The 25,931-nt window shown below is 46.5% G+C and overlaps 1 protein-coding gene and 1 long non-coding RNA gene across 8 annotated transcripts in view; one reads left to right on the forward strand and one right to left on the reverse strand.

Moving 5' to 3' along the window:
- The window catches only part of KIAA0232, an 82,598-nt gene that overhangs the window by 32,240 nt on the left and 24,427 nt on the right, over positions 1 to 25,931 (forward strand). For 6 of the 7 annotated variants that reach the window (XM_024993666.2, XM_024993665.2, XM_024993668.2 and 3 more), the window contains one exon: positions 15,209 to 15,346. In XM_024993666.2, coding sequence (XP_024849434.1) covers positions 15,209 to 15,346 — 138 coding nt within the window. Of the gene's footprint in view, positions 1 to 15,208; positions 15,347 to 17,876; positions 24,735 to 25,931 lie in introns of all 7 variants that reach the window. The other variant, XM_059887828.1, reaches the window with a different exon arrangement.
- LOC112447134 (uncharacterized) lies at positions 2,900 to 4,821 on the reverse strand. The gene is made up of 2 exons (XR_003035237.2): positions 3,653 to 4,821; positions 2,900 to 3,108 (listed from the first exon to the last, which is right to left on the reverse strand). It is a non-coding gene; the product is annotated as an uncharacterized lncRNA (long non-coding RNA).

Consider the following 25,931-nt stretch of genomic DNA (forward strand, 5'->3'; position numbering starts at 1 on the left):
GATCTTCTCGTGGATGGTAGTAGTTAGGTGACCTGCTGCCTTGGAGTAGCACTGCTCCAGAATGTTGGTTTAGGAAAATGAGACATGATGATAACAAGTTTTAATCATTGTGTCTATTAATACTGCTTAACGTTTCAAACTTGAATATTTCATCTCCAACAGTGATGATAAGCTGCTTATTAATCCAAGTGTGTGTTTTGAATCAGGAGAGTTAAAATTTTGATAAAGCATATAACTTTAAATACTCAGTGGATATGAATTTGAGGAAACTCTGGGACATAGTGGTGGACAAAGAGCCTGGCATGCTGCAGTCCATGGAGTCGCAAAGAGTTGGACACGATTTTGCGACTGAACGATAACCAAATGACCTTAAATGAGCCATTATACATATTACTTGACTTAGGTGCATAGGTGAATAAAGCGAACAAATCTGTGTTCTTGACAAAGATCTCAACTTTGGTCTCACTCACCAGGAGAAGCTGCTGAGTATGAGGCTTGCTGAAAGGGAAGCAGAGCTCTCAGCACCGAGCGGGTGGTTTCTGAGTGACTGCGGGGCACAGATTTCACCTAAAAGGGAGTGGTTGGGGACTTCCCTGGTGTTCCGGTGGTTAGGACTCTGCGCTTCCATTGCAGAGGCCGCAGGTTCAATCCCTGGTTGGGGAACTAAGATCCCACATGTGGCGAGGCGCAGACAAGCCAAAAAAAGAGTTGAGTGTTTTGTGGGCAGTTCTTAGTTGTTGTTTTAAACCATTGTTAGGAACACTGAAAGCAGGAACAGACGTTCATTGACACCAGAAACTGGCTTTGACGTTCCGAACCGCAGAGGAGTCTCATAAACACGGGGGCTTCACGGCAAGCCCCACCCATCACGCGCTGCTGGTGCAGCGTGCTCTTCACTGCTGGGGTTTGCTCGTTCTTTCCACATTTTCCTCGCTTCCAGATTGGCTACTGGCCTGTCTGGTGACAGTTGGGTCAAGTAAGGTTTTGAGGGAGTTGACGTGTAAAAACCTAATCATCAGAAAATGTGTTATTTTGGTGGTCAATAGTTTGTATGATTTTCTTGCCGAAGCTCTATTATTTTCCATCATCTTTCCAGTAAGTGTAAATATACTTTTTTAGGGGCAAGTAAAATGTTAAATCCACCAAATAGACTAGAGATCTGTTCAAGAAAATTAGAGATACCAAGGGAACATTTCATGCAGAGGTGAGCACAATAAAGGACAGAAACTGTATGATTCTAATAAAAGGAGAAGGTATTAAGATGTGGCAAGAATACACAGAAAAACTGTAGCAAAATGGTCTTAATGACCTGGATAACTGTGATGGTGTGATCACTCACCTAGAGCCAGACATCCTGAATGTGAAGTCAAGTGGGCCTTAGCATGACTATGAACAAAGCTAATAGAGGTGATGGAATTCCAGCTGAGCGATTTCAAATCCTAAAAGATGATGCTGTGAAAGTGCTGCATTCAATATGCCAGCAAATTTGGAAAACTCAGCAGTGGCCACAGGACTGGAAAAGATAAGTTTTCATCCCAGTCCCAAAAAGCACTGCACAGTTGTACATATTTCACATGCTAACAAGGTAATGCTCAAAATCCTTCAAGCTAGGCTTCAACAGTATGTGAACCAAGAACTTCCAGATGTACAAACTTGATTTAGAAAAGGCAGAGGAACCAGAGATCAAATTGCCAACATCTGTTGGATCATAGAAAAAAAACAGATAATTCCAGAGAAACATCTACTTCTGCTTCATTGACTTCACTAAAGCCTTTGACTGTATAGATCACAACAAACTGTGGAAAATTCTGAAAGACATGGGAATACCAGACCACCTTACTTGCCTCCTGAGAAACTTGTATGCAAGTCAAGAAGCAACAGTTAGAACTGGACATGGAACAACAGACTGGTTCATAATTGGGAAAGGAGTACATCAAGGCTATATATTGTCACCCTGATTATTTAACATCTATGCTGAGTACATCATGCGAAATGCCGGGCTGGATGAAGCACAAGCTGGAATCAAGATTGCAGGGAAAAACATCAATAACCTCAGATATGCAGATGACACCGCCTTATGGCAGAAAGTGAAGAAGAACTAAAGAGCCTCTTGATGAAGGTGAAAGAGGAGACTGAAAAAGCTGGCTTAAAGCTCAACATTCAGAAAACTAAGATCATAGCATCTGGTCCCATCACTTCATGACAAACAGATGGGGAAACAATGGAAACAGTGACAGACTTTATATTCTTGGGCTTCAGAATCACTGTGGATGGTGACTGCAGCCATGAAATTAAAAGATGCTTGCTCCTTGGAAGAAAAAGCTATAACAAACCTAGGCAGCATATTTAAAAGCAGAGACGTTGCTTTGCTGACAAAGGTCCGTCTAGTCAAAGCTATGGTTTTTTCAGTAGGCATGTATGGACGTGAGAGTTGGACCATAAAAAAGGCTGAGCACCAAAGAATTGATGCTTCCGAACAGTGGTGTTGGAGAAGACTCTTGAGAGTCCCTTGTATGGCAAGGAGATCCAACCAGTCAATCCTAAAGGAAATCAACCCTGAATATTCACTGGTAGGACTGATGTTGATGCCGAAGCTCCAATACTTTGGCCACTTGATGTGAAGAATCAACTTATTGGAAAAGACCCTGATGCTGGTAAAGATTGAAGGCAGGAGGAGAAGGGGTTGACAGAGAATGATATGGTTGGATGACATTATTGACTCATGAGTTTGGGCAAACTCCTGGAGACAGTGAAGGACAGGGAAGCCTGGCGTGTCACAAAGAGTCAGAACTGACTGAGCGACTGAACAACGAGCAACAACCAAAGTACAAGAATTAATATTTCCAGAAATGAGGAAGGTGTTTCTGTTAACTTAGAAATCATATACTTCAGTTGTAAATATATACTCATGAAACAAGTCAGAAGTATTTAAGTGTTAGATGCTGTAGGACATTGAAAGGGAAAAAACGCAGGACTGCTGCTGAGATTCCAGTTGAACACTTAGGTGATCAGAGTTGTCTGTGAACTCCTGAGTTCTTTCTTCACTGTAGGAAGCTGGGGACGGGTCCTGGCCGCCATCAGCACGCTCCGTGTTTGCTCCTCCCTGTTCTGGTTCATGTTTAGGACACAGGACAGATAAAGGTCAGTGGAAACAGAGCATGCCGAGAATCATAAGGAGAATCCACTGGGAACCAGAAGGATCCTGAAATCCTTTTCTGCTTGTCCCAGGCTAGCACGGTGCCAATAAGTCTCATGCTGATGGGGAAGGTCATATTGGAAATGTCCTTTCATAGGAGAGGACCCAAGGGTCAGCCAGCCCCTCGGTAACTTTTCCGATCCTCAAGGAGGAGGAGGATATGCTCAGAGTCAGGGCAGGGAGCCACGGAAGGCGCTGAGCTGACCTCCTGTGGCTCAGTCTCCGGCCAGCAGGTGTGCTCGGGAGCCCGCTGTAGGCGACGAGGCATGCCACCTCCCTGGTCCCTGGGTCACACCCACGGTGGCCTCACCCCCCCACCCCCGCCCTGTCCATTGGAGGTCAGGTGACTCCGCCTTGGGGGTGTTTGTTTTCTCACATCTTTTCTCATCCCTCAGTCCTTGAATTAGCCTGACCTTGAAGACGACTAGTTTTAAGGTCATGGCTGCAACTACTGACCTTATTTGTCATGATGAATTCATGGCTTTCTCAGTTTTGGTTAAAAGAAACAGAGCTCCTGAGGTCTAAGAAACAGGTCTGTGCTTGTCCCACCCTCCCTGGACCACCGGGGAGGAAGTGCAGCTGATCAGGCCCTCATCTAGGTCGAGGCTGACAGGCAGCCAGGGTTTTAAGTGTGACCCTCTGATCTGGGCGGGGCTGGGAGTACATTGTGGCATCAGCTGATGCCTGTGTAGTCCTGGGCAACAACCGCCTTCTAATGTGTAGATACTGTAGTTGGGTCACAGTAATTTTACTTCCACAAAGTTTTCTTCGTTTTTTTTTTCCTTTTTGGTTACGATTACCATATTCTGATAAACGTATGCTTAGCTAAACCAGGTATTCAGTATAAACTACTTTTAGCTGTAAATATAAACCACTTTTCTAATGCATCCTTTCGAGGCCCAGATCACCTTTCTGTGAATGCACTTCTGACAGCTCCTGACGAAAACAGTGTCTTCCAAACTTGACCAGGTTTCTGCTCTTCATTATGGTTATTTGAATGTCTCTCCCAGTAATTTATATGATGTTTAATGGCAGAAATCCTATAATCATCTTAAAAATTTTTTGAAATGATTTCAAACATCCAAAGAATTGGAAGAATAGAGCAAAGACTTTCAGTCAGCCCCTTATTGCTAACACGTTCCCACTTTTGCTTATTTCTCCCCTCTGCTTTTGATGCCCATCTCTCCTACATGAATCAGCCTATTATTTGTTGGTTGCATTTTCTCTAAGCCACAGGACAATTATAAAATCCAGGAAATTCACTCCAGCACGTTATGGCCTAGTACACTGCTGATGCTCAGTGATGTCCTCCACTGTAGTTTTTTCCTCGCCTAGGGTCACGCATTGACTTTCGTGGTCACGTCTCTTTATGATTTCTTTTAACCTGGAGTGGTTCCTCCTCTTTCCTTTGTGTCTCATAACGACATTTTTGATGCGTACAGGCCAGTTATCTTGCAGAGTGTCCCCCTATGGGTACGTCTGCTTCCTCTCATTTAGAGTCCGCTTACGCCTCAGTGGGGAGAAGGCAGTGGCACCTCACTCCAGTACTTTTGCCTGGCAAATCCCATGGTCGGAGGAGCTTGGTGAGCTGCAGTCCATGGGGTCACTAAGAGTCAGGCATGACTGAGTGACTTCCCTTTCACTTTTCACTTTCATGCATTGGAGAAGGAAATGGCAACCCACTCCAGTGTTCTTGCCTGGAGAATCCCAGGGACGGGGGAGCCTGGTGGGCTGCCGTCTATGGGATCGCACAGAGTCAGACACGACTGAATCGACTTAGCAGTAGCAGCAGCAGTATGCCTCAGGGCAGTGGCATTACACAGGCGGCGAGCCTCCTTCTTGGTGCGTCACGGCAGACAGCACGCAACACCAGTCTGTCTCACTCTGGTGGACGCTGACTTTGGTTCCACTGGTGGCCGCCAGGTTTCTGCACTACGAAGCTGAGCCCCTCGCTGTGTGGTTTTCAGGTCACCTGTTCAGAGGAGACTTGATCAGCTTACGTCCATGGATGGCTCCCACCTGGATCCGTTGTTACTCTGATGGTCACGAAATGGTGATTCTTTGTCTGACTCAGTTATGCCTGCTCCTTCAGTCGTCAATGTTCTGCTTGCAAGAGCCTTCATCTTCTTAGCGTTCGTGTTCCTGTGGTGTAGAGAGCAGACCTCAGGCCAGGTGCAGTGCCGCCGGCCGCTTCCCGCCATGTCTTGAATTGGTTTACTTTTTAAAAGAGGGTATTTGTTTGTTTACCTGTTTAGTTAGGTGTTTATTTGGCTTGTCTTAGCCTCAGTCTTTCTTTGACCACCATATTTAAAAAGAAACCTCCCATTCTCAGTCTTGTTTTCTGCTTTATTTTTCTTCATAACACTTGTTTAACCAGTGAAGTTGCTCAGTTGTGTCCGACTCTGCGACCCCATGGACTTTGGCCCACCAGGCTGTTCCATCCGTGGAATTTTCCAGGCAAGAATACTGGAGTGGGTTGCCATTTCCTTCTCCAGCGGATCTTCCCGACCCAGGGATCGAACCCAGGTCTCCCGCATTACGGGCAGATGCTTTACTGTCTGAGCCACCAGGAAGCCCGTGACACTTGTTACTGCCCAGAATTGTGGGATTGTTGGCTGTGTTTTCTGTCTGTCTGTAAGCCTCCTCCGCTGGGATATACAGTTCACAGAGCTAGGGACCTTGCTTGCCATGTTTTCTGCTGTATTCGTAGCCCTTGAGACAATTCATGGGATGCAGGAAAGGCTCAGATGTTTATTAAAGAAAGGAACAGACGTGTGCTTCTTTCTCAGGCGTGTGACTTGTGTGTGGGTCGGGAGGGGAGCATGGTGGAGGTGAGTGCAGAGGCCGTAGCTGCACGCTGGGGCCTGCCCTTCAGAGAAGCTACTGAAGTTTCTTCCTTCCTCAGCACTGCCATCTCTCCCATCTTGAAGTGTACACATTTCCGTGGTATCATATGCACTCATAATGTTATGCAGCCATCATCCGTCTCTGAACCCTTTTCATCTCATAAAATGGAAGCTTTACAAAATTCCCCCTTCCCCCAGCCCCAGGCAACCACCATCATGTCGGTTGGCCAAAAGGTTTGTTGAGGGTTTTTTCCCCAAAAATGTTAACGTAAACTCTAGTGAACTTTTTGGCCAACCCAATGCTTTCTGTCTTTATGATTTTTGACTCCTCTTAAGGACCTCTTATCAATGGAGTCATGTGATATTTATTTGTTTCTTTGTGACCAACTTATTTCACTGTGCATCACGTCCTCAGAGTTCATCCGTATTGCAGCAGGTGTCAGAATCTCCTTCCTTTTTAAGGCCAAGTAGTAGTCTATCATCGGAGAAGGCAATGGCACCCCACTCCAGTACTCTTGCCTGGAAAATCCCATGGACGGAGGAGCCTGGTGGGCTGCAGTCCATGGGGTCACTTAAGAGTCGGACTCGATTGAGCGACTTCACTTTTCACTTTCATGCATTGGAGAAGGAAATGGCAACCCACTCCAGTGTTCTTGCCTGGAGAATCCCAGGGATGGGGGAGCCTGGTGGGCTGCCATCTGTGGGGTCACACAGAGTCGGACACGACTGAAGCGAGGCAGCAGCAGCAGCAGCAGTATTCTATCATACGGATATGCCACATTTTGCATATCCATCCATCCAACAGTGGACACTCGGGTTTCTCGAATGTTGAAGCTACTGTGAGCAGTACTGTTGTATGAACGCAGGTGGGCGAATATCTCATCAAGACGCCGCTTTCAGCTTTGAGAAGTATTTGTCCGGAAGTGGAACTGCTGGACCTGTGGTGGTTCTGCTTTCACGTGAGCTGCACTCTGGTGCACTCCCACCAGTGGTGAATGGGGTTCCGTTTCTCCACATCCTCACCAGCACTTGTTCTGTCCTGTTGGTTTGTTAGTTTTTCACAGTAGTCATCCTAATCGGTATCTTGTAGGTTTCACTTAACATTTCCCTGATGAGTAATGATGTTGAGCATCTCTTCATTTGTTTATTGGCCATTCGTGTATCTTCTTTGGAGACTCTCAAGTCTTTTTCCCGTTTTTGAATCTCTCTTTGTTGTTGCATCTTAGGTATTCTCTACAGGTTTTGGATACTAACCCCTTATCGGATATGTGGTTTGTGGATATTTCCCCCTCCTTGGGGTTTGCCTTTTCACTCTGTTCATAGTGTCTTTCATTGCACTAAATTTAAAAAACTTAATGAGCCCAGTTTGTCTGTTTTTTCTTTTGTTACCTGTGTCTTTGGTGTCATATCCAAGAAATCTTTGCCCAGCATTTCTAAGTTTTAGCTTTTGCGTATAGGTCTTTGATCCGTTTTGAATTAACTTTTATATACGTTGTGGGTTAAGAGTCAAATTTCCTTCTTTCGCATGTGGTTATCTAGTTTTCCCAGCATCATTTGTTGACAAGACTGCCCTGTCCTCATTGAATGGCCTTGACACCCTTGTGAAAAACATTTTGAGCATGACTGTAAGGGTCTGTTACTTGGCTCTCTGTTCTAGTCATTGGTCTGTATGTCTGTCTTTATACCAGTACCTCACTGTCTCGATTTCTGTCTCTTTGTCACAGTTTCTTGTCTCTTTTTTGGCTTCTCCATGTGCTATGTGGGATCTTAGTTCGCTGACCAGGGATAAAACTCCAGCCACCTGCATTGGAAGTACAGAGTCTGCACTGGAAGTACAGAAGACCACTGGACTACCAGGAGAGCCCCAGTTTCAGTTTCTTTTAAATCCTTTAATTAATTGTATCTTCTCCCTCAGAGTCCATCATTCTACAAATGTAGCTGGATTACTGCATTTTCTATTTTTGCCTACAGGTTGAGAAAGAATAATCCTAGAACTAATTGCTCGTTGAGATGGATCATTTCTGTATTCAGCAGAACTTTTTGTTCTTTTAGCCCACTTGTAAAGTACTTTGCAGTATATCCCCATTAGCTTAGCATTTCACGGCTTGGAAAGGCTAGCATTTGCAGTGTTTTCCTTTACCATAATCTTTAACAATAGCAACTGACCCATCCTGCGTTCCTCAGGCGTCTTGCTGCATATACTGTATTTCAACAACCATTCACTTAACAGATATTAAATTAACTTTATATATAAGGAGTAGGAGTTAATAATGGTGGGTGCACAAGTTCATGTCTGCAAACTCCCTCAGATACCATAGTAAAAAGGGTGGGGTTTTTCAGTAAAATCTTTTCATGCAATAGAGAAGATGGTCTGACTAGAAATACTGCATTTAGTGCACATTTATAGGTTTTTACTCACCACGTGAGTGCCCATGACATGCTGGGCATTGATGGCGGCAGGATGGTGGAGATGACTGGGGATGGGCCCTGAGAGACAGCTGCCAGGTTAGGGGTCCCTGCCACGCTCTGGCTGCAGAGTCTGGAGCAGAACAGTCTTGAAACAAACGAGCGGTCGAAGAGGCAGCAGGGCCTGATGCTGGGAGCCCGGGGGGCGGGGGGGGTGCAGTGAAGGGTGGGAGGAGATCAGCCTGAGAAGGGTGAGCAGGAAGCAGGTTCGCAAACCTGTCATTGTGCTCCACTGGGGGATGGATATTTTAGTCCCAGAGACAAGACCACCTGCTGCTGTATTTAGTCAGCAGTGCCAAATGGCAGCATTGTGGTGGGTGAGCTGGGTTGGGCAACTGAAAGCAGGAAGGCCAGTGATGAACATGTTGTCTGATGACCTAGTAGGAAAAAAAGGATGTACTTAAGGTGACATTATGCTCATTTAATTTGTGGTACTCACTGAGAGGCAATTTACAGTTCCTTTGAGCTGTTAGAAGTGAATTTATTACTGAGGCCTCTCTTCAAATTCTAGCTGCATCTTTCATTCACACGCAGTCACAAATCTGGCATACATTGGCTTAATTGGGAAGGAATGTCATATATCTAGAAGTCCGGAATCAGGACTGCCCCCACCTGGTTCAGCAGAGCTTCCCTGGGTGTCCTCAGGGCATCCGCTTGGCGCCCCTCCCCGCCCCCGCCTCCCCTTGGTTCTGCAGCTTGGTTCTGCAGCTACTCCCCAGGGCTGGAGGGCACAAGAAGGTGAGCATCACATTTGGCAGACGTCCTGTGCACACGCTGTGGTTTTTCCAGTGGTCGTGTATGGATGTGCGAATTGGACCATAAAGAAAGCTGAGCACCGAATAATTGATGCTTTTGAACTGTGGTGTTGGAAAAGACTCTTGAGAATCCATTGGACAGCAAGACAATCCAACCAGTCCATCCTAAAGGAAATAAGTCCTTAATATTCATTGGCAGGACTGATGTTGAAGCTGAAACTCCAATACTTTGGCCACCTGATGCGAAGAGCTGACTCATTCAGACCCTGATGATGGGAAAGATTGAAGGAAGGAGGGGAAGGGGACGACAGAGGAGATGGTTGGATGGCATCGCCGACTCAATGGACATGAGTTTGAGTTCACTCCGGGAGTTGGTGATGGACAAGGAGACCTGGCGTGCTGCAGGCCATGGGGTTGCAAAGAGTCTAAGCGACTGAACTGAACTGAACCACAGGCTCCAGAGGGTGTGGTCCCTGCGTTCCCAGCAGAAACCTTTCTGGGCAGGGGAGGTGCTTTATTTAAACTGCTCACTTCTGATTGGTCATCTGCCTCTCAGCCAATCCTGTGGCCAGACGCATGAAACGAGCTTATTACTATTCAGCCAATCAGGGCGCAGAGCTGGGAGGAGCCTTAGTCCCATTCAGGCGCTGGTGGTTCTGGAGTTCCAGGACTGCTAAGGGGAAGCAGTGGGCGACGATAGCAGACATCAGTGATCCCAGCTGTATTTCAGAATGTGTTCTTTTTCTTCCTCCAGCTCTCAATTGCCTTTGTGATAGAAGACAGCAAGACAAAGTCAATCAAAACTCTAGCTTTAAGTTCCCTCGCGATAGTGTCCAAAGAAGTACCTAATAATAGGTTCTCGGCCGTAGTTTCTTTGGGGACTTGATAATTGCGTTTTATCTTCAGGGTTATGACTTTGAAAAATCATAAGTTGGTGTAGTGAATTCATTGTTGATCAGTCTCTCAGTCATGTCCGAGTCTTTGGCGACCGCATGGACTGCAGCATGCCAGGCTTTACCGAGTCTACCTAGTGCATGTTCTGCACACGCTTAATGTTTATATGTTCGTGTCCAAGTGGACTTTTAATGAGTTTGCAGCATAGAAAATATAACAATAGAGGTATAGAGCTTCTTTTACACTGTTCTTTTAAAACCTGATTGCTAGTTTAATTCTAAAGGTTAATAAGTCATAATACATTCACAGAGTACATGAAGCCCGAAAATAGAAAAAGGGAGCTCTCAAATATAGTAAGTGGAAAGAGCAGAATACAGAACAGTTGTCGCATATGCTAGCGTGTGTATAGCTTTACCTATAGACTTGATGCTGTTTCTTCATGAATTCAGCCTAAAATCACAAGGCAAAATAGCACTTAAATGAAAATTTGTAATATGGTAGACTCACTCTGGAGAAGGCAATGGCACCCCACTCCAGCACTCTTGCCTGGAGAATCCCATGGATGGAGGAGCCTGGTAGGCTGCTGTCCATGGGGTCGCTAAGAGTCAGACACGACTAAGCGACTTCACTTTCAGTTTTCACTTTCACGCATTGGAGAAGGAAATGGCAACCCAACTCCAGTGTTCTTGCCTGGAGAATCCCAGGGATTGGGGAGCCTGGTGGGCTGCCGTCTATGGGGTCGCACAGAGTCGGACATGACTGAAGCGACTTAGCAGCAGCAGCAGACTCACTCTAACAGCTAATGTTGCTTGAGTCACAATTAATGTCAGGTTGCATCATTCATTATGTCAAAAGTTAAAACAAGAAGCAAAACCTCCATTCCCGCACAAATCTGCACTGGGTATGTTGTGCAGTTCCAGCAGCATCTTTCATGCCTTAACACAGTGCAGAGGAAAATGTCTTATTTTGGAATCTGTAACGGTTCGATGCAAAGCTCCCACTTCACTTTCACTTGGGAGTGATTGATCTGCAATGTGATAACACGTTGAAAAGGTACATATCAAGAGAGGAAGCGAGCAGAGTTTTATAAATGCCTTCTAAGCAACAAATAGTTTCCATTAAACCCATGCCTGTTGATTAATACCAGTATTCGGCAGTATCTATTTGTGTGAAAAGGCATTTTCAAAGATGAGATACATAAAATCTTACAAGTCAGCATTAACTGGACAGTTAGGTAAGGGGGGAAAAGTCATCAGGTTGGAAAGAAAGAACAAAAACTCTTTCTAATGACTTGATGTAGTGTTATATAATAGAAAATCCTAAGGAAGGAAATTAGAAAAATTCCATTTACGGTAGAATCAAAAAGAATTAAATTACTAGGAATAAGTTTAACAAAAGAAGTCAAAACTTGCACAGTAAAAGTTACAAACATCATTGACAGAAATCAAAGAAAACCTAATAAATAGAAAAGCATTCCATATTCATAGTCGGAAAGCTTAATATCCATAAAGTTTCAGTGCTCACTAAGCTGATCTGCAGGTTCAAGGCAACCCCTGTCAGAATCCCAGCTGCCTTTGTTGCAGAAATTGGCAAGCCAATCCTGAAATTCATGCAAAATGCAAGGGATCCAGAATAGCCAAAAGAATTTGAAAAAGAACAAAGTTGGAGGACTCACACTTCCAATTTTAAAACCTACTGCACGGCCCCTGTAAGCAAGACGGTTTGATCCTGGCCTGCATGTGACTGGGTGTATGTAACAGAACTGAGAGTTGAAAAATAAACCTTTGTAATTTCCAACTAGACCCTTCAGTGGGCAAAGAAACGCCTTCAGTAAAAGGTGCTGGGACAACAGGGCAACCGTGTGTAAAAGAATGAAGTTGGACTCCTGCCTCAAAGCACATGTAAATATTAAGTCAAAATGGGTTACCGGCTGAAATGTAAGAAATGAAACTGTAAAACTTGGGAGAAGACATGACTTGGGTTAGGCAGTGATTCTCTAGATAAGGTACCAAAGCACAAACAGCCAAAGAAGACGTCAGTGAATTGACTTCATCACGGTGAAAAGCTTTTATACGTAAAAGGACATCATCAAGAAAGTGAATAGACAAGCCTGGTGTCTCTTCAGAAGGTTGAACCCTAGAGTTAACCATGTGACCCAGCAGTTCCACTCCTAGATATATCCCCAGCAAGACTGGAAATGTATGTCCCTAGAAAAACTTTATTTGAATGTTCATAGCTGTGTTATTCACATTAGCCAAAAGGTGAGAAGAATTCAGATGTCCCTCAGTGGATGAATGGATAAACAAAATGCGGTGCATCCATGCACTGAAACATTGGTCATAAAAGAGGATTAAGTACTGATGGTATGCCACAACATGCTTGAGCCTTTCAGGTATTACACTGAGCAAGAGCAACCAGGCAGGAAAAGAAGTGGATTGTGTAATTTCATTTATACGAAACACCCAGCACAGGAAAATCCATAGAGACAGCAGGTTAGTAGTTACCAGTGAGCTGGGGGAGAAAGGAGATGGGACGTGACTGCTGGTGGGCGCAGGGCTTCCAATTGGGGTGATGAAAAATGTTTTAAAATAATGATTTTGCATTACCCTGTGAATTATACCCCAAACCCCTGAATTGTATATTTAAAAAGTAAATTCTGTGGTATGTGACAGACGAAGCAAGTACCAGACACTTGTTCTAGGCGAAGAGCTATAGGAACTCTTTTCATTTCTCTATTTTTGACTTACATATTTTCCATTAAAAAAAAAAAACAACTTTTGACTGTTCAGGGAGTCTGACCTACAAGAAAAATTGTAGACTCCTCTTCTGTTCACCAAGAGTCAGGCTCCTTGGTGGTCTCTTCGTACATTTTTCTCAGACATTTGAATGCACATTAACAGGTGTGTGTGTTTACTTGAACCAAAAATGAAATCATACTGTTGTATGAACACCTTGTCTCATATATGTTGGGAATAGCTTCTCATGTCAGTGGGTGTGCTTCATAATCTCCTTAACGGCTGTGTCTTACTGCCTGGTCAGTTATAACTCGTGCACCAAGTCCTCCCCGCTTGACATTTAAGTTGTTTGTCCATGTTTGCTGTTGAGAACTATATGATGAACATCACTATAGCAAAATCTGTGCACATTTTGGTGTGTGTTTTTTTTAGGCTAAATTTCCAGAAGTAGAGTTATTGATCAGAAGTGCATATACGTGTTTAAGACATTGGATGTGTATTGTCAAACTGCCCTCCCGGAGGACTGTGTGTCCATGTGAATTTTGAAAGTCCCTCTGTCTGTCTATGAAAACTTTATTTGGACCTTTAAATGTGTTATTACTCCTGCTGAGCTTAAATATGGCTTCAGTAGAGAAACGTGTTCATAATGCTCGGTAAAGGGAAAGCCAGTCTCAGCAACTGAAACAGAAAGGAGCTCTGTTCTGAGTAATTACACAGAAGTTTTCTACCTTTACTTTATACACCCTGAGCAGCAGAGCCAGATTATGACGGTTCTCCGCCTTCAGAAGCTTTGGCTCTCCATTGTCATGGGTCTGTTCCCATTCTGTGAAAGGACAAGCTCTATCTCCAGAAGATATCACTGATAAGAAATGTCAGTGTCAGGCTTTAGATGTCATGTAGCCAAACATTAGATAAGCTGGAACAGACTTGAGAGCTCTCACTTGGCCATCAGGCACATTTTCCCTTGGCAAATGGAATCAACACCACTCTGCCAGAAAATGGTTTTTGGATTCATGAGATCATCAGACGTGCCCAAGAAATTACGTAAAAAGTATGTTAATTACAATGTGTATGGAGAGAAGGGTCCTCCCACTCTTTACCTGGTGTTAGAAAAGTAATTTTTATGTATTTGATCAAAGTAAAGACTAGATAGACAGTTGATGGTATATGAATTTGATCCTTAAAGATCTTTTGAATTAATTATTATTGTGCTTTTCCTTCTTTATTCCAGCTCATTCATTAATTCATATCCATTTCCTGAGGGCTTACGGTAGGCCAGATATTCTTTGGAGTAGTTTTCTTAATTTGCCTTAGTCTTTCTTTCTAATCTTTTTTTTTTCCTAACTTGTTGTATGTCCATTGGTTTTAATAATAACTTACCAAATGAAAGGCAAAGTGAAATAGCCGAGCAATTAAAAATATTCAAGTCCCCGTTTAGGGAAGTGAAGTAAACCTATTGGAATATTATGTAGCCAAAGAATTTGTAGTAACATGCAGGTAATTTTTACAATATAAGTTAAGTGCAAAATTATACAGACAGTGTGAATTCAATCATGCTTTTTCTTTTTTAAGTGTGTGAAAATTGTTCTAATTTTCACTGGTGGTAGGATCATGGAAGATTTGCTTTCTTCCTATTTTTCAAATTTTCCTTAGTTTTTATAACAGGCATATATAATCAAGGGGAAAATAAGAATACTAACATAGAATATTTTATATCTGTTGCTTTCTGAACTGCAAGATATAGAAATAGAAATGAACCATCCAACTGTTAAATGTTAAAATCTGTTAGTAAGGGACTTCCCTAGCTGTCCAGGGGTTAGGACTTTGCCCTTCTACTGCAGGGGGCCATGGGTTTGGAGATCCCGCATGTCATGTGGCATGGCCAAAAAAAAAAAAAAGCTAGTAATATGAACACTTGCTATTGACAGGTGGGAAGTACAGAAAAGAGGACATTTGTGTGTATAGTTTTTTATACTGAAATTTAAATAACACTGAAATTTGCATATGAATGTCTGAGTTGTTTATTAGCATTTCCTACAAACATAAATGGGTGAGATTTATTGAGATCATAAATCCTAAATAATAATCTAATACTAATCTCAGTAATAGGTATTAAAATGATGGATTATCCTGAATAGTCTGGTTGATTATTCATTACTGTTCTGATTGACAGTGTTCTATGGCCTCATAATTTATTAATGTGTACCAACTTGTGAATGAAGATATTTGTAGAGGAAATGTGTATGTAAGTATGTGGGAAATAATAAGTGTTTGAAACTATGTTGATCATTGAATCTGGTCTTAATTTTATTTCAGGAGAATGACATCTTCCTGGGCTGGGAAAAAGGAGCTTATAAGAAATGGGGAAAGAGTAAGAAGAAGTGCTCAGATCTAACTCTTGAAGAAATGAAAAAACAGGCCGCTGTCCAGTGTCTTCGATCTGCTTCTGATGAAGTGAGTTTACGTTTGGTTTCTAATACTTAGGGGAGAAAAAGGGGGGAGGTGTTTCATAAAAGTTTATAAATAATAAATCTTGACAAAAAAAAAAAAACTTAGAAAAATAAAGTACGCATTATCTTACCACTGTTATGTAAATATTACCATGTTTTCCTTTGTAGCATTTTTCTGTATGTATTGAGTTTTCTATGATGTGTTTTTTTTAAGTACTATTGTGATTAGAGAATACCTCATTTTATATCTTTTCCCCACTCAACATATATTTCATTTTGTTATTACATTACCTTTAGTGGCTAAGTTGCATTATCCAGTAATATTCCAATAGCCATCTGGTATTGGCGTGCTGCGATTCATGGGGTCACAAAGAGTCGGACACAACTGAGCGACTGAACTGAACTGAACTGATGCTCTTTGTTACTGGATGTGTAGATTGCTCTTTATTTTTGTTACACTGTCTAGAATATTTTCATGTGTGCTGTTTCCACGTCTCTATTATTTCCTTTGGACGCGTTGCTAAAAGTGTGATAACGACTCTAACATTTAAGATCACTATATTTGCTTGATTCATAACTTTTTGGTTGTTTTTAAAGAAAATACTGTAGGATGATGTTATTGCTCTTTTAACATTTCATGTCAAATATTTCTCATGTCCTTCAGCAACCTGAAATAGAATCGTTTTAGAGTATAATCACCTATTTAAATTCATGCAACGAGTTCTTACTTTATTACTCACTATAAGATGTAATCTCTAAGATCATAACTACTTAGAAAATTATTTTGCTTTTACCATGCTATTTGACCTAGGCGCTTTAGGTGCCTTTATAATACAGAGTTAAAGTGAGAAGATTCCTACAGCGTTTCTATTATAGAGAGGCTTCTGGCCTTCAGAAACTTCCTCCCTAAATTATCTCATGGTCTGACGTTGGGGTAGCCAGCTTCGCTGCACTTGATAATCCGCATATTCTGTCTGACTGCCGCCTACCATATGTGTCTTTCCAAGCTCGTTCAGCACTTCCCAGCTGTGTGTTCTCGTCCCGCTCGGAGCCGTCTGTGGGAGCCCTGTCTGTGTGTTCCTGTCTTCCCTTCACAGCTGTGCCAGGACTCTTGCGTTCCCCTGCTTTGCATCTCCGGGTGCCAGCAGAGTGCGTGCCTGTCACGTGGAAGGTACTGGCTGTCTCTCGAGCTGAGTGAACCCCAGTCTCTGCAGGAAGAGTTCCGTGTTCACCCCGTCCTCCTCTTCCTTTCCCTCCCCCACTTCAACTTTGTTAACTTCAGGTTTCTTGAAGCTGTTGCCTCATAGACTGTGGGCTAGGAGTTTGGAAATACCGCTCAGGTGGCTGTCTTAGGAACCTTTTCGTTACAGAGCGTAGAAACGTAATGAATCTCGTTTAAGACAAAGTGGAAATATACGTGAAGGAAACAAGGGTCTCTCACTGCAAATGCAGCAGCCTGAGCTGGGAGCCCAATGATTGACAGCCAGAGTTATTGTGTCTAATGACCCACAGTCTCTCATCTGCTCCTCTCCCTGTTTCTGGGTCATTCCTTCTCTACCTGAAGTCTGGTATCCAAGCCCGTCCAGTTAGAGGGAAAATCTGATTGGCTGGACTCGGGCCATTGTCCACCTCTGGTTTGATAATCTGCATCAAGGGGACAGAGCCGCCTGGAGCAGGGGCTGAGTGACAGAAAGTCCTCAGAGAAAAGGGGGTGGCTGGACAGTTACCCAAAGAGTGTTTCCTGTGTGACCCTGAAGAGGGTAGTAGATTGGGAAAGGAATTCAGAGCTTTTAAAGGAATTCAAAATGCAGACGGCTTTTGAGTGAGAGGTTAGTTCAGGTAAATTCTCTGGGCCAGACCCAAAGGCACTGCTGCTGAGTCATGGCTGGGAGGAAATCTGAGTAGGGGCTTCAATCTGGGAAAGGATCTTATTTCTGCTTTGGACCAAAGTTGCTGAGAAATGACTCTAGCCTTTAACTCGTGGCGAAGTGGAGCGAAAGATGAGGAGCTGAGGTCAGTGGGCGAAGGGGGAGTAGAGACAGCTGAAGTGCAGGACAGGACCCTGTCCTCCTGCAGCGAGGAGCCGGTGGGGGGTTGGGGGTGCCCACGGGAGCTTGGTCAGGCAGAGAAGACAGCTCTTTAGCCTGGCTGTCAAAGGTGGGGTTTCTGTTTTCAAAACCAATGAAGCATATATGTCTTCTTTCCTCCTTTAATTAAAAACTGTTGCATTGCTTTTCCCTAACAAGGTTTTTTTTTTTTTTCCTAATCTTATCAAATGAAAGTTGGCTGAGGAAGTGGACGTGCCAGGCATTCACCAGGAGCTTGGTGTAGGCCGTTTGCAAGTCCCCTGGTTTTTCTTTCTAGACTCTGCTTCATTGAAAAGAGCAGAGCAGAGAAGGCCCCGTGTGGGTAGTTTCAGCACAGATGTCTTCTATTTTGGACACAGTGTCTGTTGTATGCGGGTGTGTTGTTCCTTCCCCAAGTACCGAGGACGGTGATATCTGCGGTTCTGCGCTTTGCTCTCTCCCACGCAGGTTTGATACCAGCTTCACGTCCTTCTCCGTGCAGCTCTGTGTGGTCACGGCAAACTGATGAGGGCCAGAGCCACTGACAAGTTTACAAGCTGATCGACTGCAGGGTTAGTGGCGCAATCGCGAGACAGGGACGCAGGTGATGCTCCTGCTGTGTTAGGTAGGTAGATAGGTAGCGGTGACGTCACGTGTTACGTGTGAGATGAGTCTTGTTTCTTGCCTGTGTGTGCGTGTGACCGCTGCAGCTGCCGCGCTGGCCGTTCCTGTAAAAGCACGCACCGTCTTCAGGCTCTCAGCCGCACCGTGGTTTACGCAGAACGGCGGCCTTCTCTGACTGCACTCCGCATCCCTGTGATGTGATGCTCGTCCCCATTCAATCCTGGCACCAAGCTGTCCCCACGCTGGAGCGGGCCTCTGGACCTGCCCCCCCGTGTAGTCCTCTGAGAGGAGCTCAAAACCGCAGGCGGGTCCAGTCATGTCAGAACCTCGTACGCCGGCTGGTTTGGTGGCACTGTGAAGCGGCGTGAGCCGTGGCTCACTCCTCCAGGGGACCCTGCTCTGGAATGGGCTTCGTGGTCGTCAGGTCCAAGCTGAAACTGCCTTTGCTACACTCTTCATTCGCACATGCAGACAGCATGGGATTCTCTGGTACTCGTTGTTCTCTGTGACATTTCGCATTCGCTCCGAGTGCAGCTGGTCCCAGGGCCGTAGAGAGGATGGTGCTGTGACTCGGCGATGGCCACTGGACGTCCCCAGTGGGCGTGTCTCACACGTGATGTCAGCCTGAGCTGCTGTGGACAAGGGCATGTGCTGCTGTGGTTAAGTGGGCCTGGACCCCCTTTCCCCCTTTCGAGAACGTAAAACCGAAAGTTGAACTGTGCCAGTGATTGTTTCTTGAATCCTCAAGTTTACTTGGTTTTGTTTTCTCTCCGTAGAGTTAGAGCTTTTCGTATCGTTTGGTTTTGTCTTTAATAATTATATTTCTGTTTCATTTTTATTGAGCTAGTTAAAACTGAATCAAAGCTAGTATTTCATCTCCCATTTGGGGAATGATTAGGATATTAGAAACTCAACAAGGGCCCTGTTTGGGGAAGAAATAAAATTAGGATGCAATGATCACTTATTGAAAGTTATTTCTGTTAACTTAGTTTTGAAAATAACAGCATGCTGCTTACCCGGGGTCCCTGACTCGATCTGGTTATTTAAAGACCAGAGCCTTGTAAAGAATCTATGTCTTTGGTACAGTGGAGTCTCATTGCAGTTGCTCATGTTTTCTCAGTGAGCTAAGTTCACCAGTGACATTCTTTTTGCCAGTAAAAGTTCACAGTACATCTCAATATTTCACATACGTATTGTTTATGTGCTCTACAGAGATGTGTATAAAAAAACACGTAAGGTTGTTCGTGGCAGTTTACTGTCAGGGTGAATTTTGACCAGGTCCATTGTTCCTTTGCCCGCCAGCATCTGAACTTAATTCATTCTGGATTGCAGAGCGTCCAGTGATAGCTGATACTTACCGAGCCTTTGACTGTGCAGGGCCCGTCTGGGCGCCCTGTGTGCACCACGAGGGGTGACGCCGTGCTCCCTCTACAGGCCAGACCCCCGAGAAGCCAGCGGGTTTCAAAGCTGAGATGGTCCCAGTCGCTGTGTTTCACAGCCAGCCCTGCCCGCGGAAGCCCAGGCCTTATCTCCTTGGGCAGAGATGGAGCTGGGCTTTCAAGGAAGCCTATAGGCCCTAATGAGGGCTCTGGCTCTTCCTCGGAGAAGCCTCGAGTGTTGGAGAGCTGGGAGCAGAGGAGGGATGCCACTTGACTCACCTGCCAGCAGCGTGCTGTTGGCCGTTACGTGGAGTGCACCGGCCGGGAGAGGCTGGGGAGGTCGCCGGGTCACCTGCCAGCAGCGTGCCGTTGGCCGTTACGTGGAGTGCACCGGCCGGGAGAGGTTGGGGAGGTCGCCGGGTCACCTGCCAGCAGCGTGCCGTTGGCCGTTGCGTGGAGTGCACCGGCCGGGTGAGGCTGGGGAGGTTGCCGGGTCACCTGCCAGCAGCGTGCCGTTGGCCGTTGCGTGGAGTGCACCGGCCGGGTGAGGCTGGGGAGGTCGCCGGGCAGAGGTGGACCCAGAAAGCAGGTGAGAGGCTGTTACAGGAGTCCAGAGGCTGACGACGATCAGGCCTGGTTGGATTCTAAATACATTTGGAAGCAGAGCTGACAAGCTCGGGTGTGGGGTGGAGCCGCAGCCCCCAGCCTTTTTGGTACCAGGGAACAATTTAGTGGAAGACAGTTTTTCCCTCTGATGGGATGGGGGGCAAGGGGGATGGTTCAGGCCGTCCTGTGAGCCATGGGGAGGGCAGATGAAACTTTGCCGTCCCCCCCAACCTCCTGCTGTGCGGCCCCAGCCCTGGGGGGGTGCACCCCCTGCAAGGAGGGCAGAATCAAGGAGGACAGCCCTGAGCACCTGCAGGAGTGGACACGTCCCTTACCAAGGAAAGGGAGTTCGGGAAGGAACACTAGCTCTGAGTGGATGCGTATGAATTAAGACTTGAACGTGAGGTGCCTGGGAGAGCTGGCAGAGATCTTGAAAACGCAGTGGGATATGCGTGTCTGGGGTGCAGGGGCTGGTGGTCTGGGCCGGGAAGTCATGTAACAGCCCACCTGACGCTGGTCTGGCTGGGGGCTGAGTCTGTGGTCTCGCGCGTCTCCAGGGGCTGAGCCGGCTGCTGGGAGAGGAAGACATTGGGGAGCGCAGTCCTGGGGGTGTCGGGTCTTTTTCTCTCTTTAGGAAAAGGTGGGGATATTTATAGGAAATTTCCTGAACTCTTAAGCACTCTAAGCGAGGGTGTGAAAAAGGAAACAAATGGGAGGTGCCCCCCTAACCATCTGAGGGTGAGGGCATGAAAAGAGGCGTACGGGGGCTATGGTGTGAAGCCCGGAGCAGTGTTGAGCCCCTGTGGACACGGCCGGGGAAACGCGGAGCTGTGAGCAGGGCTTGAGTGGCCACGTGCCCTCCCTGAGCATGCCCTCTCTCTCTGTGGGCACCGCCACTCAGAACCCACCGTTCATCTCCTGTGCACGTCCGTGTCCTTCTACTGAACGTTCTGTGAGACGGCACCCAGACGCGGGACTGTTCTGCATGTAAACTTTCGATGAACGGTATCGTCCTGTATGTGTTTTATAACTTGTTTTTAGTTAACGTTTTGAACGATTTTATCTATGTTGATAGTATGACCTTTTCACTGCTCACTGTCCATTGTAACACTTATAAAGCTGCTTCTTCTCCGGGTCATGGCCCTCTCAGGGGTTTCCCAGTTCTGACCGTGGTAAAGACCCCAGCAGGGACTGTTTCTGAGGCCCCATCCTGGGCAGTGCTTTTCCTCAAGGATGTCCTCTGTCGTCAGCCTGCTGAACTCAAGTCGGCTGTTTTTCACCATTTTTTGGCATCACAGGCTGAGTATCTGATGAAAGCTGTGGACCTCACTGGAAAGATCGTCTTTTCTTACACACCTTTGGCCCGTGATAGGCTCTTCTCTCCTCCTCTGTAACGCAGACTAGAGAGTGCTCAGCAGTGAGAGCTGGGGACAAGGCCGTGGGCGGGTGGGTGTCGACGCTCCTGTGTTCAGGGATGGGACTCAGAGCCCTCACAGGAGGGCAGAGAGAGCCTTAAAGTTACTTACCCTTGGATGTGTTCTCATCATCGTGACCACGTGTCCCACTGCTTCCTGTGGCACCGTGCTTGTATGACTCCCTGGCCACCAGAAGGCCTGAGCCTGTGAGCCCTGGAGTACATTCTCGGCACCCTCCCTGCTCTCCCGTCTGTTTCTTCCTGAACGGTGCTGTGGGCCGGGCTGGGCCCCTGTGTGAGGGCTCAGCCCGTTGCCACCCACGGAGCGGGGACCGGGCCATCCGGGCTTGCCTTCCTGGCTTGTCCGGTGCCTCCACAGGGCCAGCTCGGAGCCGAGACCCTCTCCGCACGAGGCTGAGGCTCTGCTGATGGCAGATGGAGCCAGGAGTCAGCACCCCCAGAGGACAGGCGTCGCCCCTGCCCGTGTCTCGCCGAGGAGTCCCTGCAGACCCGTGGGGCGAGTGCCCAAGACCCGGTCCCCAGAGCGCATGGCGAGCAGCTTCCCCATCCCATCAGTACTTCCGGAGAGGTGGGAGCCAGGCAGGAGTGCAGCAGCCAGCGCCTCTGCGGGAAAGTGTGAGATCTCACGGTGAAACCCGGAGGCTGACGGTGGATCCGCATGGCCCTCTTCTCCCTGGCTGCCACAGCTCTGAAGCCTGGGGAGCTCCTCACTGAGGAGAAGGTTGCTGCAGAGAAGAAACAGTCAACTGGCAAGATGGTCTCCTGAAAATCCTAAACGTCATGATGGAAATGAAAGGCTGGAAGAAGGATGGGAAGGTGTAGCTGAGGAAGTCTCCCAGGAAGTAGACCCACAAATGAAGCAGCGGCAAATAGAAAAGATAAAAGAAGTTGGGGATCAGTACAAGAAGTCAGCTTCCCTGGTGGCTCAGAAAGAATCTGCCTGCAATGCAGCAGACCCAGGTTCGATCTCTGGGTTGGGAAGTTCTCCCTGAGAAGGGAATGGCTACCCAGTCCAGTATTCTTGCCTGGAGAATTCTGCTGACAGAGGAGCCTGGTGGGTTACAGTCCATGGAATCGCAGAGTCGGACACGACTGAGCAACTGACATGCATGAAGTGAAAACCCCGCTATTTGGAAGCGGTGCTCTTATCATTCCCAGACGTGGAAAGTAAGGCTGCAGTAGGTGGATGAGTCACAGGCGGCCACGTGGCTAACCCTGAGGTGAAATTCAGACCCACGTCTATCTGACTGCACCCCCCAGCCCCCGGTCCTGCATGAAACAGGCAGTTGAGTGTCCCTGCGTGTCACACCTGTCAGTGATCACAGGGTTGGTGTGGGGCTATCTGTCCAGCACTTAGGGGCTGTCCAGTCCAAAAAGGTTCTCCATAAAAGGTTAGCCTTTGAGATGATTAACATAGCCACAGAAACCTTTGTGGAGAGGAGGGATAACCAGGCAGGACAAGTCAAGACTGCCTTTGTTTTCTTGATGCTAAAGATTAAAATCCTTAGCTGAGAAGGATGGGAAGAGAGGAGGAAGAAGCACCGTGCTGTGGGGTGGGAAATGATAGAAGTTTGTTGGGAAACCAATGAAAAAGCTTTCCCAGAAGCAGGGGGACAGTACGTCGCTGAGGGTCTGACCGGGGGCTCCCTCATCCCGGAAGTGCCCCGGGTCTGCCCTGAAGCCTGGGGGGAGTGAAGGCAGCAGGGCCGCACCGTGCCGTCCAGGCAGGACCCGGAGGACCTTGCGTTCTCCGGATCAGGTATGTTTCTCTTTCTTAATCGTCCAACCTCAGACTCAGAGCAAAAACCCCAAGTGTTGGAAAAGCTATGAATCAAAAAATGAGACTCTAGGAAATGAAAATCATATCCACTGTCTAGAGATGGCACCAGTATGCGGGTGACTTGACGTGACAGGCACGCTCACCTTGGTTTACTCTGGGGAACCTTGAGATGGGGGCATTCAGAAACGAGGAGCGGGCCTGCGCTCGGGGACCCAGGCCCAGGTCCATTGCTCCGGGCTGTCTCCTGGGACGTGGGAGTTGGTGGAGTGTAAGCTCCACGGGGACGAGGGGCTCATCTCACAGGCTGTTCTGAGTGAGGGAGGAATAAACGAGTGAACGGTTGTTATGGAAGACTGCCTCCCGGACCTCTCCTGAAAGCACCAGGCTCTGTGTCTGGTTTCCCAGTGTAAAGATGTGGATACTGTGATTTCCATTTTAGAGTGATCCTATAGCCTGCAGAGAAATTTTTCATGTTGGTTTGATACTGGGTATTATCCATCTTGCAGCCAGAAAAGTGGTTCTTGAGTTGAGTGGTAGAACGTTAGTGTTTCTTTTTTTTTATCTACAGCATTTTTCTCCCTTTGAGTTATCCCTAAAGCATGAATATAATATACTTCTTCTTCCTTAAAATACTGTAGGCTCTGGGTGTTCTTGAATGCCCTTGTGGATATGCTACGCTATTAAAATATGATAATTAAAATTATCTAGTTAATATAATTGGGAAGCAGGATAAGATTTCTCATTAGCAGCACCAAGTCCACGCTTCAGAACGCCTGCTGGGAGATGACAGGGTCCAGTACAGCTTTTGACGCCCTTTTTGTCTCTCAGTTTGCTCATGTGATAATCCATGGTCTAATGATTGTGTGTGTGAGTGTGTGCGTGTGTGAGTGTGTGTGCGTGTGCGTGTGTGTGAGTGTGAGTGTGTGTGAGTGTGTGTGAGTGTGTGTGCGTGTGTGTGAGTGTGAGTGTGTGTGAGTGTGTGCGTGTGTGAGTGTGTGTGCGTGTGCGTGAGTGTGAGTGTGTGTGAGTGTGTGTGTGTGTGTGTGTGTGTGTGAGAAACTGTAGTTAGGATGCTGCAGGAATCAAGGAAGGAAGACAGGCCTGATGGGAGTGCCTGTCCCTTGTGGAGCACGCATGTTGCTTCTCTCCCATTTGCACTCCTAAGCTGCATTACTGTCCAGAGCAACTGAATTTTACAGTTGCTTGGAAGGAATTTCCAAGACAAAGCCAAAAAGTGAGTAGTGTCCGGTGACTGTTGTCATGGCTGGCCTGTGGAGGACAGTACGTGCCCGCCGGCTCAGAGCCCTGACCGGAGTGGAATAAGCGATCCCTCGGGCTCGGTGTTCGGCACTGGAGGCTGGCGCCGGGTTTAGGAACGGCGACACAGGCTTGCTGTACCGAAGAGCAGCGTGCCGCCGGCAGTCAGCTGACACTGGTGTTAGGTTCATGGTCCGGAGGAAATGGAATAAAGCAGCCATACTCATCCCACCTTGAACACTATGGTAAGCGAGTCTCCCCGGTGGAATTGTGTAGTTGGAGCTGTGTTTATGACTTAGTCCTTGCCATGGTTTCTAGGGCTTCTTCAGGAAAGGTCAGCTCTCTCCTGGCCTGTTTCCCCTTTTCTCCTTCTGTCCTGTCTCCCGTCAAAAGCTGTGCTGTGATGTGGATAGCGTGTAACTTAATCAGTGTGTACAATTAGCTGTTCTCATTGTGATCCTTCTCGCTGCTCAGACGGTGTGACTGTGCGGTTTCTCCTTTAGGATATCTCTAATGCTCGTGCTGAGTCATTTTGAGGGACGCAAATGGGGTAACGTTCTATTTTTAGCTCCTCGCGGCCCCGAGAGGGCGAAGGGCATTGGGATCCTGTGTGTCCGCTCGGGTCATGCCCACCTAGAGGGATTCGGTTCCAGTTTAAGTAGGACTTTTCAGCTGCTGAGTAAACACAGAGCTCCTGGGAAATGCGTTCACTTTTCCGGTACCTTGTGAAAGGTTGTTTCCTTTTCCTCCCTTGAGAGAGAGAGAATTTTACAAGTTTAAAAGTCTGCATAGTGAAAGGTTTGCTCACGCCTGTTTGCATCATTCATTTTTCCGTCGAGTGAGGCTCTTATTCTCCCCCCACCCTCCCACCAATTTCCGACTCTTCCACACCCTCTCTTAAATTTTACCCTGATTCTTCACAGAGGCCAGTACCCTATCCATGACCCGTGCGGTGCAGCTTCACATTTGTTCACAGTGATGACATATGTTTTCCATCTGCTCTTTCTGTTCCAGTCATGAGTGTTCACTTTAAAGAGAAAAAAAGAAAAAGAAATCACCTGTTTTCTTTAGACCGTGAACTGCTAAGAGGACCGGAAGGCGATTTTTGTGATTTTTGTGATTTTAATTTGTATTGAGCCCCGTACAAGCTCTTTGCTCACCAGATGTTACAGATGTTGGATAATGTTTTTTTGATAGTGACGGACTCTTAGCTGTAAGACAGGCATTTAGGTCCTGAGGCTCCCCTGTGAGCAAGCTGCTGTACCCGCCGGAAGACAGAGCCAGTCCGGGAGTTTCCTAAGAATTGTTACATTGTATCGGCAAGTGCCGGCGAATATGCTTTATTAGTAAACTACGTCTGCTGGGTTGAATCTACTGTGTTCATTTAAATATGGATGGTGTATTTCTTTTGAAACGTGAAAGATTTCTAAAGCTTTCCTGTT

This window comes from Bos taurus, chromosome 6 (genome assembly GCF_002263795.3).
Source record: "Bos taurus isolate L1 Dominette 01449 registration number 42190680 breed Hereford chromosome 6, ARS-UCD2.0, whole genome shotgun sequence".
Lineage (NCBI taxonomy): Eukaryota > Metazoa > Chordata > Mammalia > Artiodactyla > Bovidae > Bos > Bos taurus.